This window comes from Rhinatrema bivittatum, chromosome 12 (genome assembly GCF_901001135.1).
Source record: "Rhinatrema bivittatum chromosome 12, aRhiBiv1.1, whole genome shotgun sequence".
Lineage (NCBI taxonomy): Eukaryota > Metazoa > Chordata > Amphibia > Gymnophiona > Rhinatrematidae > Rhinatrema > Rhinatrema bivittatum.
The window spans coordinates 16,813,631-16,829,630 of record NC_042626.1 but is presented as its reverse complement, the minus strand read 5'-3'; the positions used below and the strand labels follow the sequence as shown (position 1 = coordinate 16,829,630).

The following is a 16,000-nucleotide window of genomic DNA, read 5'->3' as shown; positions in this document are numbered from 1 at the left end:
TCTACCTATAAACCCATCTTTCAGATTCTTTTCCCTCATTCTCCACAAATACTTATGTTTCTTTTCTGTCTCTGTTCAAGGACTGTCTCTGATGTGTTTGTGTGCAGGGCTGCATATACCTTGTAGCACTATATAAATATTAAATAGTAGTAGTACTGCAGAGGAATATAGAATGACATACAGGTGGGGAGGACAATTTTTCACTTTGGGACAAAGACCATTGTGCAGTAATCTTAGGGTTGTACGTGCATTGCACAGTGACAGAAACTAGTGCCAGAGTGACAGGCAGTCGCACTGCTTCATTACCTGGCGATGCAAAGATTCCATGTTGACCAACTCATTCTCCAGTTTGTCATTAAGATCGTGTACGGAAGTCACTTCTCTCTGAGCAGCTAAGTAGCGTTTTTCTAGGGTTGTGATTCGTTTTTCCATATCATCTTTCTGAGCCAGGGCCTGCACAAGGGAAATGGGAGTATTTGCAGAGTAAGACAGAGAGAGGCCCAAACACAAAAAGCATATTATCAAAAATCAGTAGTATTTCCACAGCAACACCCTCACACCATCCCCAGGAACCAGAAGCAATGTTCCCTGTAAGCTGCACACACAGGAACACACAGCATGAGCAGAGACCACTGCACACAAATTTGTACATTATGTTACACACAAGGACTTTTTTTGTGCACACAGTCCACAAAAAAATTAGAGAGAACATTGACCATGAGTATTCTGCCATTAACATACACCATCATAAGGAACTGGGAGTATTCCCCTGGTAACAAATACACACGCACCACATCCTCAGGAACTGAGAGTATTGCCATGAAAATAGACACACGCATGCACTAGAGTCCAAAGAGAAGCTGCACCGGGACACTTTCAGAGCTCATGTCGGGGACAAATCATACTGTGGGACATGGCTGCTATGTCCAGGAGATCAGAACACACCAAGGAGTAAGGTACAGACCATGTGTTTGGGAGGAGGGGGACAGTATCCAGACTCAACAAAATTAAACTAAATATTGAGGAGAGAATGTGACACAGCAGGACAGGGGCAGCGGTGGGATGTCATCTCTCAGACAGAGGTTTAGATAGAGAAGCAGGCAGCGGTGTGGCCTTGCCTCTCGGAGACAGAATAGGACATGCCCTGGGGCAGCGTCACCCAACGTTAAACGGAGCAGGCCCCTCACCTCTCGGAGATCCTTCTGGTGCTTGGTGTTCATTTCTTCTGACTTAACGAGGTCCTTCCTGGCTGTGGTGAGATCCTCTTCCAGCTCCTCGACCCTCGCACCCAGTGAGGACAGGCGGTCCTTCGTCTGCCCCAGCTCGCCGTTCTGTTTCTCTAGCAGCTCCTGCAGCTCCACTACCCGACTCTCCTCATCCTCAGGATGTACAGAGCCATTGGATAATTGCTGCAATGGGTCAGAACATTATTATTACACCTCAGTGCCAGCAGGAAAAAGCTCTCTACAAGGAAAGAGAAGGAAATGGTACCTCCCCAGAAGAGACAGTTCTGCAAATCTGTCCCCAAAATACGCTTACCCCAAGAACTGTGCATATCTCTGCAATCTCAGTTAGGCTTTAAGGAGGCAATAATGAAAGGATTTTACACTGGTAATTGCATCTTTACCCACCTAAAAATGCATTTTGATAACTGCTCCCACCTCCCCGCTGAATGCAAGAGGTGGAGTTAGGTTGGAGGCGTAAGAGGTCCGGGGAGCAGACAAGTTAGATGGATAACTTGTCACAGATATTCAGAAGGCCAAGCCTCCCGCTGAACATACTCGCCAGTTATCCCGATAACTTTATTCAGGCATATTTAGCACCATAGCTAAAGTTACCTGGGTACCTGGATGCCTTAGAACTTAATCGGCTATATTAAGATTATATCGCCAGTTAAGCAAACAAAAAAAAAATAATTTCCTCGGCCAGCAGGGCCTTTCCCTTCCCCTCCCACCCAAAAAGTGAAAGTCAGATGGGGGCCCAGCGCCCCGCTCCGTACTTCTTCCTGTAGAGAGCGTCATCAAGCCCCACCTTCCACAGAACCTTTGGCCCGGTCTCCCCTTCCTGCCACGGTGCCTCATCTTCTCCCGCAGTGGCTTGCTTCTTTGGGTGGCCCTGCTGCAGGGCTCTCACCTAGCAAGGAGCACAGACATATACCAGGCAGGAATACTGCTAAGGTACAGGGCATGCACCACAGGCAACAACTGGAGAAGGGCCTCTATGGTACAACTTAAAAAAAAAACAAAACTATTTCTTAATAGGACAATGAGCAAGTTACAAATTATAAAACAATGTAAGTCACAGCTAAAAGACCACATTGACAAGAAAAAGGCAGTGCTGCTCTGGCAAAATAACAAATCTCGATGACAGAAAAATAATTACTGATGTATACGGGACATAAATTAATCTCCCTTTTTTTTGAAAATTTTTTTGCAAATAAAATAGTTACTTTCCCCCTTTTTTTTTTTCTTTTTTTTTTTTTTTAATCGGGATGAGTTTCTGTCCAAGGTGGCTCCAAGGTGGTGGGCAGCTCTACAACCGCAAAACACCGGACACAACGTTACGTTTCAAGTGAAGATCTGCATCGGGAGAGCAAGGTCGGCGTTTCTCAATCAATTTTTGCATCCAAAGTAACACGCCATGTCATTGTCCAGCTGGACGGAAATTCATCCCAATAAAAAAAAAAAAAAAAAGAGGGGAAGTAACTATTTTATATGCAAAAAAATTTCAAAAAAAAAAAAGGTCATTAATTTAGGACCCATGATTAAGCATGACCTGCTAAGGACACGTATACATCAATTATGTGACATGCATGGGTGTTATGATGGTCCTTAACGGCAACAATTGAGCTATGTCGCCAGTGTAAAAGTTTGGTTAATTTTGTTTTTGAATGCTTCTTTGAATATTGTTTGTCACATTATATGCATTCTACTAATTGACTCCTTTAATTCTGTGACAGAAAAAACATGAATGCCATCTTTTTAATGAAAGCAGGGTATGAAGTCCAGAATCTGCTCCAAATGTTGTGTGATATTACATTTCTACACCTCCTTCCTTGCTCCACCAGTATCTTTATGACAGCATACCAGTGTCTCAGTATTTATTTATTTAATTTCAGCATTTATATTTTGCATGTTCCACAAGGTCACGGCATGTCCTAACAGTACATACATAATCATGATAAAAAATACTCTAAAAAATAACATCACGCACAAAATAAAAACCCTCTAAAAAATAAAATAAATAAAATCACACATAATAAAACAATTCAAACTCATAAATTAATAAAGCATAACTGTCAAGACTAAATGCAATAAACACAGATTAAAGCTGTATAGTATTCCAAAACACATGAATCTATCTGAGCTGTTTGGAAAAACTAAGACGGTGACTTTTAAACTTATGCATGTGCTCAAATATGCGTGCATTTTCTGGGCACACGCCGATTTTATAACATGAGCGCATCTATGCATGCATGTTATAAAATCCACTATCCGTGTGCACGAATCCCGTCTCGAGCACGTAAGGGGGGGAATTTTAGTAGGTACGCATGGCAACACAATAGGCCTATTTCCCAGTTCCCTCACAGTTCTTCCCAGTAAAGGAGTAGACTTCCTAAACCCCCTAACTTGCCTCCCTACTAGCCCTGATCCCTTAAACCCCACTGACTACCCTTTCTTTTTTGCTACTACACGCTGTCCATAGCAGAAGCAAGTTACGCGGTTGTGGGATCCCGGCACGCTCTAGTGCACGTAACAGACTTCATGGGTACAGTCCTGGCTTGCCCATGTCCTGCCCACTCCCAGACTCCACCCCATCCCACCTCTTTTTCACCTAACCTTTTTTATCCTATACTGCGTGCGTGGCTGTGGGCCTCTTAAAATCCACGCGGCACACACGCGTCCCAGTCACACACGTATCTCCCGGCTTTGGTACGCATAGGGCTTTTAAAATTCACCTTTAAGCATGCCAGCTAACCAGAGGTAGTGCATGTATCCAAAATTTGAATATGGGGAATCTGGCAGCCAGTAACATTTGAGAAACGAGCTTCTTCATTTTAGCAGAGGACTGAATGGGTCCCCAATCACCCAGCAGAAACAACTCAGGGGAAGGAGTCATCTCAAAGCCCAAAGTTTGAGACATTTCAGAGAAAACATTTCACCCAAAACCTCTGGGCCAGAGGGCAAGTTCACCAAACATGGATATGTGACCGGAAGTCCACACGATCTCCAGCAGAATTAAAAGTATAAAAATGTTGGAGACCTATATGTGTGGTGGAGAAGTTTAAGTATTAAGTCAGCCCTCCTATGACCCAAAGAAAAATGATGAGCCTCAGACCATAAGTCACGCCAGTCATCCTCATCAAGATTAATTAGTAATTCAGTACTCCATTTATGTATTAAGAATGCATTCATGCATCGCCAAGCACTGATTCAAGTAAACGTTGGTAGAGAGTAGATTACCTGAGGTGTAGTATTGTGTAAGGATAGTTTTAGGCAAGCTAGTTAGATCTCTGGAAGACTTTGTACCACGAACAGCCAGCTATGGATCAGAACAGACTCCAATGATTGGTAAGTATGACTCAATATATTGCATATAATTTAAGTACAAATACTGTACAAAGGTATGATACTGTCACCATCTGTTCCCTTATTCCTGAGACTTCCTGGCACCAATGTGCTGATAAAGAGCTGGGATGGCCCCAAGGAACATCTGGTATCTCTGGGGACATCAAAGACTAAGACATTTGGTATTTCTTTATCACCTGGGAAGATCAAATGCTAAAGACTAGAACCCATACCAATGAGCTGATAATGAGTTATAACAATTGATGTCTTTTACCAAAATGGGAGATCAAAGGACTGGAACCGAAATGCCTTTGAAACATCTAACTTGCAGAGGGATATATAAGACATAGCATTTGCTTATTTTAGTTGGACGAGCTGAAATGACCAGGGTGCATGTCTTTTTCAGAATCCCCGAGCTCGTAAAGTCCTTCAGATTTCTATGAACACTGGCTTATATAGAGGAGAGCGTATAAGGGAAGTGTTCTGTTCTTTATTATTCTTTGTTAATATTCTATCTTTATGTCTGTCTGTCTCCTATTTACCTGTATTGCTTTATATACAGCATACTGTGCTACTGTATTCAATGTTGATATTACTTTGCTGATTTATTATCCATATATTTACAACATTTAGTAAACTAAGTTTTCTTTTTGCAACATTTGCTTCTAGGACATAATATACCTCTCACGACCACTGTGCACAAGTATCCATCAGATTGAGTTGCCTAGCGGTTCATCCCCCAGCTTTCTTTTTTACTAACGAGTGTTTAGGGTTATTGAAAACTGGAAGGCTTACAGTCAGTATGTTATATTTATGAATAATGTAGTCGAAAGGTATAATTTGATCTGAAGATCTGTGTGGTCTAATATTTATTTATTTATTTATTTATTTATTTATTTATTTATTTATCTAACACATTTTAAACCTCACGCCTCCCAAGTTCATAAAAAAAAAAAAAAAGGAACAAATATGAGCTAGGTGGGGTACCAAGAACAGGAGAAAGTGGAGGTGATTGCTCGTCATCAGCACCCGGCCTAGCACAGCCCAGACGCCACTCGTTGGACTATGTCTGCAGATACATTCTAAATCTGCGGATGAGAGGGCTCCAAGGTAATTAACTGTGCCAACTCTTTGCCCACTGCAAAAGCTTTTCCAAGAGAAACCCAAGCCACAGACACAGAGGGGCCATAATAAGCTGAGAGTTAGAACTGCATACTGAAATTCTGCCCACAGTTTCTTAATGCACATGCCAAAAAATGTTTTAACTCCTGATGCAGTAAGCTAATGGTCTGCTAATGCATCAGGAGTGTAAAAAAATATGTACAAAACAGAAAATGTGCGCACAGAAAAGGCTCAGCGTACATAAAAATATAATTGACGCACCTAAATCATGTTTTCTGGACATAAAATCCCAACTACAGGTCTCGGCACTGGAAGTCCAGCTTCCGCCCATACACTAAATTTAGCTCTAGAAATTTTACTCCACCTCGGAATAAGAGTTAAGTTTCCAGGGCTAAGACAGCACGAGGTAAGCCAGCGCATCTCTCTGCATTGGGGGAGGGAGGGGGTAATAGCTAATGCCTTCATTAGCATGGGATTTGCATGAGAGGGTGTTGTTATCTTAAATGCTCACTGTTGTGTGCATAAAACTCCTTGCCACATCAGAATAAAGTTTGCGCACACAAAAATGTGCACACAACTGTGGGGTAAACTGTGCCGAGATGGCCCCAGAGGGATTAAGCCCATCTCTTAGGGGAGCTAGACAAGCAGATCAGTAATATAGCTGAAGATTATGACATGCTGAGACACCTTTAGTTGTGGGGAGCCATACAGTGCTGAGCTTTGTATGCAAAGGGTTTTCGCACCAAATAACACAGGTTACTGCGCCAATTAACCGTAGGATTTTTCATTCCACTATAAATATAGCGGAATGAAGAGCCATGGCTAGAAAATGGGTGAGGGGGTTGACAGCATGCACCCCCTGCCGCATCGTGGCAGTGTTTTTGGCCGCCGCGGTTGCGGCCATGACGCATACTATCGCCCCCATAGCGCCCCTGCAAAAGGTGTTGCTATTTCCGGCACTACTGCCGGCGATAATGTGTAAGGATAATTTTAGGCAAGCTAGTTAGGTCTCTGGAAGACTTTGTACCATGAACAGCCAGCTATGGATCAGAACAGACTCCAATGATTGGTAAGCATGAATCAATATATTGCATATAATTTAAGTACAAATATTGTACAAAGGCACGACACTGTCACCATTTGTGCATACAACGATAACGATGCGGTCATTATTGCTTGCGTTAGGGCATTATCGCACGCACTAACGGCCCATCGACTTTTGAAAAATGACCCCCCCCCCCCCAAGACATTAAAAGCTCTGCCAGGTACAGAGCACGGCACACGCTGACAGAGGTGCATCAGCCAGGGTTATACATTCATTCTCAGTACATTTAGCTTTCCAGGCCAGCTGCAGGGAGATCGCTCCAAGCCTCCGAGTCCCTTTTCAGCTGTAGAATTTCAGGGCTTTGGTTACTATTATATAAATCCCGAAACTGCCTGGAGTTTACAACCCCTAAATAATGAAAACTTCAAGGTCTTGAGTAAGAACTGGGACAAACAAGAGGGGATAATGAGTGTAGGTCTCAAATGGGAAGGGAGAAAGAGAAATAGTGAAACCTGACTCCATCTCCATCTGCTAACAGGGGAGCACATAACCCATTGGTCCTGAGTCCATCCGGCCACGCGCTAGGAAAACAGGCATTCTAAATGTTGGGGAGACCAAGGCACAGGTTAAACGTGAGCCAAGGGTCACTGGGTGCTCTACTATCATAACAAAATCTTTAAGGATATCGCATGAATAACTGAAAAGTTATTAGAGGGGCAATGGGCAGGCAAGACCAGTTTCCCTGTAGGGAACCTTGACGATAACACTTATCGCAGCTATCAGTCATCTAGTAAAAATGCACTTTCAATTTATTTTTTATTTTATTAATTTTATTTTAAAGCTTGTAAACCGCAACTCAAAATTTCTAATCAGTTTGACAAAAGAACATTCATAAAAACCATAAATAGACATTGACATAGTCAGTACATAAGAAAATAACTATTATAACTACCTTCAGTTTATAGTTCTTGCTCCAGACTTTTATGCGGTTGACTGCTCCCTGCTGGCTATTTATTTATTTATTTAAAAACTTTTCTATACCGTCATTAAGTTAGGTACCATCATAACGGTTTACAATATGGCACAAATATTAAAATTGGAACAGATTATGAATTCTATCACTATACATGTGCCAAGATTTTACGGTAACAAAGGTAGTTATAAAAACTCATAATTGGATGTGTTATGCTACATATCCTCGGGGAATGCTTGAGAGAACAAGAAGGATTTTAATAGCTTCCGATATTTTAACTTCAAGGACTCCTCCTTCAGACCGCGGGGCAAGGAATTCCATAAGACATAGAAAAGTCTTTCCCTAGATTGGTCTAAGCGAATAATTCATGGTGAAGGAACACTCAATAGGAATTGATTGGCTGATCTAAGCGTACGTTATGGACGGTACAGTTTTAAAGCTGTATTAAAGCTAGGGGCTGCAACGCCATTCAAATACCAGCATTAAGATTTTTAAAGAAAGTTCTCCACTTGATGGGAAGTAAATGGAGGCCAATTCAAGACAGGTGAAATATGCTCACGAACCACTGTCCCAGTTATTACCCGAGCAGCCAAATGCTGGGCAAGCTGTAAAGCCCTCAAGGATTTTTGTAGAAGACCAAAATACAGCGCGTTACAATAATCAAGAGATGAAAGAGCAAGAGAATGAAGAACAGTTCTTAAATCCATCTCACATTTAGGAAGGGTCGTAGTCTTCGGAGCAGATGGAGCTTAAAAAAAAAAGGCACCTTTCACAACTTTTGAAATTTGAGGCTTTAGGGATAGGGGGATGTCCATAATGACCCCAAGATTTCTGGCCTCACCCTCTACTGGACTTTCAACACCATCCAAAATCAAAGATTTAGGGACCTTCAAATTAGGATATCTGGATATAAGATATAAGATTTCAGTCTTAGACATATTTAACTGAAGTTTATTTCCCAATAACCATTCCTTGAGGGAATTCAGACAGTGAGAGATCTTCTTTAAGGCACAGTCATATGACTCTGAAATTGGCACAAAAAAAACTAATCATCAGCAAACAGACGGTAGCCAACATCAAGTCGTGAAAGAACTTTGTAGATTGGGGCAATGTAAACATTAATAAAAACGGCTGAGAGGGCTGACCCTTGGGGTACCCCAGTAGCAAGAGACCAATGTCCAGAGATGTATACTGATTAAGAACGAAAGCTCTAAAAAGAAGAGAACCATTTTAATGCTACGTTTCCTGTCCCTATGTTAGACAGACGGTTGATCAGAATGGAATGTTTTCCTCCCAGGGAATAGTTAACAGGAGTTTGATTTGTGGCGCTGTGTTGTTTCAGGGCTGTAAAACACTAACGAGGTCGTGCTGTACAGCTCCCCGGTGTGCTACCATGCCTCGTGACCCTTCTTACACAGTCTGAAGGAAGCACTCAGCTCAGCCATGAGTGGCATGGAGCAGATGGAACATACTCCAGGAAGGTATGAAAAGAAGCAGCACACTGTGGATCATTTTCACAGACTGCAGGCCCTGGGAATATCAGAACGATCAAACAAGGTCCTCAGGACCATAGCCACACTTTGTGACAAGGTCCATGATGTGTGGAATATGTACGGCCATCTTCTATGACAAAGAATATGGAAGGGTTAGCAGCTGGCTCCATTTTGTTTTTCTTAAGAATAGGTTGATCCAGTCCTGGCACTGATCCAGTCCTGGCATTACCCCATTTTATGCAGGGACCTCTGAATTCCAAATTGATTTCTCAATGAAGCTTCCCAAACCTATCCTGGCCGGATTTTCAGGATATCCGCAATGAACATGCATGAGCTATATTTGTCTGCACCTTAGACCAAGCATGTGCAAATTTATTTTAGGCATGTTCGTTGTCGATATCCTGAAAACCCAAACTGGCTGTAGAGTCACCAGGATAAGTTTGGGAAGCCCCGCTCTAAGAAAAACAGAAATACAAGTCCCTGCTTGCAGTGAGAAAAAAAAACAGTATGGGATCAACCTATCAACTATCAACCCTACTAAATGGACCAGAAAAATCCATGGGAATCCTCTGTCATGTTGAGTCTAGCTGGTCCTTCGGGTGGAAAGTTGTTAATCTTGGCATGCTTTGAGCTCAGAACACAAAGTATTCCTTTCCTGATCATTCAACCTGTTGGTCAACGCTAGGCCGTCAAACATATTCCTTTAATGAGGGCTCTCACTTTAAGCATGCCAAGACATCTTACATGTTAACTCTTGAAGTGCTTGTTGAGGTAAAGAGCTTCTCTGCACAAGTTCACAATGTAAGGCAGCTTTGCTAAGATGCTCTTGTTTTTGTCCTGGTAAAACATGGGGCTACCCTCTCTCCTTGTTGAGGTATCCATTCTTTCAATGTGAACTCATCCACATCTTCCAGGACTGTGTCCTTTCTTGCCGTTGTGCAGGGCGCTAGCCGTGCATCTGATGTGAGCACATCAACGGAAGGCAAAATAACCCGTCAGTATAAGCATGACATTGGTTACCTTTACATGTGACAACATATCTGTGGAAAGTGAGCTACAGAGATTGCCCAGAGAATTCAGCCCCCTCTCTCCTTTCAGACACACCCCTTTCTATGCTTATGATAAACTGCTGCAGGTGATGTGAATCACCTGCACCAGAGGGACTCTCCAAGTGTTCTCATGTTCTAAACCAAGTTCCTGTGTACACTAGGGGAAACCTGCCAGTACAGAGTTACATGCGTAATTTCAAGCAGTGCCACCACTGAGCCACCGAGCTAGCCCCACCCAGACAGTTTTGAAGCCTAAGATGCACACAGAAGCTCACGTTAACAGCCGGATTGCTATGCAGCTGAATAACGGGATGCAAAGTTCTGCACATAAGCAACGCACCATTTATAACGTACAAGTTCTACAAATTTTGGTCACATGTGCATATCATGAACGCCCCTTTTTTTAGGTGGGTAAATTTGCCTGGGCAAGCATACCTCCTCACAGGCAGCTGCCAGCTGTTCTTCCAAGATTGCCACTCTCTGCAGCGATGCACGCAAACGCTCTCGCACCTAGAATTAGATATAAAAAGTTAACAGCAGTTAGTTTACCAAAAAACTTTACTTTGCCTGTACTAATGATGCCTCTGAACCTAATAATGTCTAAGATTAACATCCCTCCACCCACAGTTATAGCTGTATTCTGGGTTTCTCACCCTTTAACAACCCCTATCGTCAATTATGCATGTTCTCACCCAGTGCCGGGAATGACAGACCTTCTCATTCTGTCACTATCAGACATTCTCATCCAATACCAGGTAACAACAAAGCTTCTAAGTCAGGATAGGTCCTAGGGGGATGTAGGGCTGGAGCAAGTTTGTCTGTACAGGGCATCATCATGAGGAGGAAGAGTGGTGGGCAAGCTCACTGAATACCAACTCTGAATACCACTAATAGAGAAAAAGACCTTCTCCTCCAACACCAGGGAATAATAGATCTTCTCATCATCTTGCTCTCCACCAGACTAGGACAGACCTTCTCAGCTCCCACCAGCTAGTGACAGATATGCTCAAACTCTCACTCTCCAGCTGCATGTCATATACCTTCTCAGCCACCATCAAGTAATGACAGACCTTCTCACCCATGTTCAACCCTTCACTCTCCAAAAGGTGATGACAGACCTTCTTACCCATGCTCAACCTTTCACTCTCCAAAAGGTGATGACAGTCCTTCTCATCCATGTTCAACCTCTCACTCTCCAACTCTCCAACAGGTGATGACAGACCTTCTCACCCATGTTCAGCCTTTCACTCTCCTAAAGGTGATGACAGACCTTCTCACCCATGTTCAGCCTTTTACTCTCCAACAGGTGATGACAAACCTTCTCACCCATGCTCAATCTCTCACTCTCCAACAGGTGATGACAGACCTTCTCACCCATGCTCAACCTTTCATTCTCCAAAAGGTGATGACAGACCTTCTCATTCTGTCACCTTCCACCAAACATTCTTCTCCAACACCGGGTAATAGCAAGCTTCTCAATGAATACCCAACTAATGACTGACTTTCCCAGATACCAGGCAATGACAGGTTATCTCATCATTGCACCCTCCACCAGGTAGTAACAAGAGTTTCTTACTCAACACCAGGCATTCACACCCTCTACCAGGTACTGACAGACTTTCTCACCCAATAACAAGTACTGTAATAACAGAAACTGTTATTCTTTCAACCACAATCAAACAATGGCAAACCTTCTCAACTCATCACCAAACACCAAGTAATAACAGACCTTCTCACCCAAAACTTGGAAATGACAGAATTTCTCATTTTCTCATCCAGCAGCAGGTAATGATGGACTTTCTCACCTTCTCGTCCAAAGCTTTATGATGCTCAAATAATGATTTCAGGGCTTTTAAAACTTCTACTTCACTGGAAACGCCGGAGGGAGACTGAGCCTGCCTCTTGACCACGGTCATTCTCAGTGACCTCTCGTGCCGCGAAACCAAGCACTCCAGGTGTTCAAGCAACAACTGCAAGTCAAAAAGAGCAATTTGATTGCATATAGACGGCAAACAAACTATTTTCGTCTTTTTTAGTGGACTGTAGACTTGACCTGTTTCATTGGGAAGTTTAAGCACATACATTTTTATAACATGAGGTGTTGGATTAAGAGGTCCATATTCAGCTGTTGAGCCATTTAGCTGAATAGACATATCTGGCTAACTTGACTGGGATATTCAGTGGTGCAGCTGCAACTAATAGCCAGATAAGTTTATCCAGCTAACTTAACCAGATGCGGCTGAAAATCTTCACTTATCCAGCTAAACTAGCCAGATAAATAGCTCCACCTTGGAACACCCCTGTCCCTCCCCCCACTTGGCTGGCTAACTGTTTACCCAGATAAATAATTATCTGGCTAAGTGGCGGCTGCTACATGCAGTCAAATATTGAAACAGCGCCACTTAGCTGGATAAGTCCGAACTTACCTGGCCAAGTGGCGTTGAATCTCAACCTCAAAGTAATAAAGAAAAATGATAACAATTAGGTAAACTAGCCAGCTCCAACTTGTGTTCTTCCTTCAATGAGTGGGGTCATTATTCTAATGGTTAGGAGCAAGACAAGCTTCTGACTTTCCTTCCATTCCCCCAGGAAGATAGCTCTTTCTGCTCACCCTTGTGTTATTGCGCTCTGCCTTCAGCTCCGAAATCTCATCTTCTCTCTCCAAAAGCTGCTCCCTGCATGCGTTTAAATCTCTGGTCAGTGTTGCAAACTCCTGGAAAAGCAAAGGAACATAGAAGATCCGGCCCACGTTTGCAGCGCCATGTGGAATGGACCCTAGGGTGATCCATCAAGAATGCCCAAAAGACCATCTCCCCATGTTATATTTTCTCTCTCTTCAAACAGATCGGTTTGTGGCTTCCCTTCATCACTTATGACTTTAATCTTTCTAAAAACCTGTTGGATGTTTTCAGTTTGCCAATGGACATGGCCAACTGACAATGATTAGTGATCCGAGTCAGACTACTAAATTTCTATTTTTCATGCCTGTCAGTGTTATTCTTATGCTTCTTTGAGTAGGTGAGTTTACTAATGGTTAACACAATGTCCTGGCTCTGTGATATTTTTATGAAATCTGTATTTTTCTTAGACTGTGGAAGAAGGCGGGCTTGATGTTCCTGTGTGACGTGTTGGTAACAATGTTTATTTCTGTATACATTGTCTAATTCAGCAAAGGTTTTTCCAGTAGGTCAACCCATTTCCCATCAGAGATTTTCTCTTGGATTGATCCACCGACATGTTAGATCGTGTTGATTGCCAATGGTAAGGACCGGGCGCTCAATCAACGTTCTCACCGTGAAGCTACATGTTTCTCCCTATCTCTATCTTGGAACAAAGGTGACAAAGCTTCCCGAACACGGGAATCCCTCTGTTACATCAGGTGAGGTACAGAAATAGTTCCATGCTTAACGCATTCTGACGGGTGAAAGGGGAGAATGGAGAAGAAAGGTACTATTATCCATGGGTGCGTCCTGGGAGCCTAAAATGCCAGGAGGAATATTTATCAGGTTGTCAAAGGCCATGTGCTTTTCAAGCATTTGCAGCCACTGCATTGTACTGAAATTTCTGCATGTTGCCAATATTTTCGGTCTCTCACTCTGTGCCGTGTGCTTTAAGAAGCCTTTCCTGGCAGGCGGTCAAGTATACAGAAACAGGAGGGGGGAGGGGAGGAATGCCGAAAGAGCATTTGGAGTGGCCCACACCTGTTTTAATGGGATTTAGCAGCTCAGAGCCCGCTAGTCCTCCAGGAGCATCTGATTGTGTCAGGGCGCTGCCTGCTGGCAGCATGCACCCACTGCATGGGACTATCGTTTTCAAGAGTCTGTGGGGCAAGACTGCAAATAGGCTTTCAGCATGCCTGCCTTAGGGTTAACTGAAAGGTAGATCCCTCTATAGTCCTTCCGAGAGGCTGGTGCACACAGTTATTTATTCGTTTAAGTAACGCCTCCTGCATGATCAGTGAAGAACCCCGACATTCCGGAAAGAGAAAAGTTACAACGATCCCCCGAAGCAGGCGCTGAATGCCGAAACATCAGCAATGTCGGGGTTCTTCACTGATCTTTTCTACTGGAAGCCCAGTTTTGATCCAGATAAGTACAAACAGTGAAACTGCTCTGTTTGAAGAAGATTTGGGAAAGTAACACCAGCCTTGCCATCAGGACTGGCACATGTACAGGGAGGATTGGGGGGGGGGGAAATACTGTAAATCAGTGGTTCTCGGCGTTTTTTCTACCCATGCTCACATGCGTGCCACACCCAACACATGATTAAACGTATATTCCGCATCCCTCCCATCCCCCAACAATGGGTGCAGAGCAGAGCTAGGACATTTCCCCGTACAACTCGCCATACACAAAAGAACCTCTGATGCTGGTGTCATCTCAGTAACAGCAACACCAACTCACTCTAGGCACAAGAGCCCTACCTATGAGAAGGCAGCAATGCATGACCTAATGAGAAAACACAACACATAAGATGGATTCAAATGTAAAATACCTCACCTTGGTCACACATATAGAACTGACCTGCACCAAACACAGAATGAAAAAAACACAAATTACAGTTGTGGAGACTAAAACTGGAATGGAAACCCCAAAAACCACTCTGCATGCAGTGCAAAACTGGAGAACTAGAAACAGAAATACATTTTCTCCCGCACTAAGCAAAGTATAGAGATAAAAGAAATGCACATTCCCCAAATTAACTCTTGCAGCCTGTCACTCCCCTTCCATGGCCCTGTCATTCCTCATTTCTCTCCCTTTCAATCATCCCTTCACACTCACATCCCTGCCCAGAATTCCCGACTCCCCACCCTGTATCCTCTTCTCTGGGTTCCTGCTCTCCCCTGCTTGAAGCTCCCTGCCTCCTCGCCCAGGTACCCTCGACCCCTTGATTCCCACCCCTTCCGACTCAGCAGCCCTCGTGCTCCTACGTCTCCCTGCCCAGCATCCCACAAGGTGAAGGGAGCAGGCCCGGCAGGGGAAGATAACGTTGGTGTCCCATCGGGCCCAGAAGAGTAGCAGTTGGCAATTTCTCGCTCTGATCTAGGAGAAGGAGGGAAGAGCCTCCCACTAGGCCAGAAAGAGGAGAAGGAAGTGAGATAAAGGAGATGTCACCCAGCTCCCACCAGGGCTGGCGAGAGAGCAGCCTCCCGTTGAGAAGCACGGCTGTAAATGTTTAAAATTCAATGCTTTTGATATGATCCGGTCTAAAGTCCACCGAGGGCATAAGACTGCAGATTGGATTTTGCATTGCTTGCTGATACAGTTTCCCTTTCCTCGATTGTTTACATTGAGTATTTTAGAGTAGGATTTTTACAGAGTAGTTTTTGGCACCTGTTTGTGTTTGTGGCCATCCTAGATTTAACATGTCACCTTTACATCAAATGTCGCTAATGCACAAAAAGTTTCCACATTCGATTTTGCACCCAAAAGCTCCAAGTTGGGCACCAATTTGTAACCTGCCAGTGCAGTGTCTCTCAATCAGCAGGCGTTTTCAAGGGGTACTTCCCTTTCCCAGTCCCTCCAACCTCCATGCTCTCATGCAACCTCTAAATAGAACCATGGGATTCACTCCAATTTCAGTCCACATCTCTTATTTTCTTGCTCAAGGATGCTGCATGCCCCCCCAACCTATAGATAAACACTTATCACATACTGTATATCCCTATGTCACTGCTTGCCCCCAAGCTCCATGTCACAAGGAAAGTCCAAATCAATCTTTGTGTAGCTCAGAGCAAGATGAGGTTCTCT

The 16,000-nt window shown here is 43.6% G+C and overlaps 1 protein-coding gene across 8 annotated transcripts in view; it reads right to left on the bottom strand.

Annotated features, from left to right (window-relative positions):
* PPFIA4 (PTPRF interacting protein alpha 4) overlaps positions 1 to 16,000 on the bottom strand; it is a 76,059-nt gene that overhangs the window by 53,684 nt on the left and 6,375 nt on the right. For 3 of the 8 annotated variants that reach the window (XM_029572603.1, XM_029572608.1, XM_029572609.1), the window contains exons 2-8: positions 14,750 to 14,773; positions 12,862 to 12,963; positions 12,056 to 12,220; positions 10,686 to 10,760; positions 2,032 to 2,133; positions 1,188 to 1,409; positions 307 to 453 (exon numbers count right to left, since the gene is read on the bottom strand). In XM_029572603.1, coding sequence (XP_029428463.1) covers positions 307 to 453; positions 1,188 to 1,409; positions 2,032 to 2,133; positions 10,686 to 10,760; positions 12,056 to 12,220; positions 12,862 to 12,963; positions 14,750 to 14,773 — 837 coding nt within the window. The remainder of the gene's footprint in view (positions 1 to 306; positions 454 to 1,187; positions 1,410 to 2,031; positions 2,134 to 10,685; positions 10,761 to 12,055; positions 12,221 to 12,861; positions 12,964 to 14,749; positions 14,774 to 16,000) is intronic. The other 5 variants (XM_029572605.1, XM_029572610.1, XM_029572611.1 and 2 more) reach the window with 3 other exon arrangements.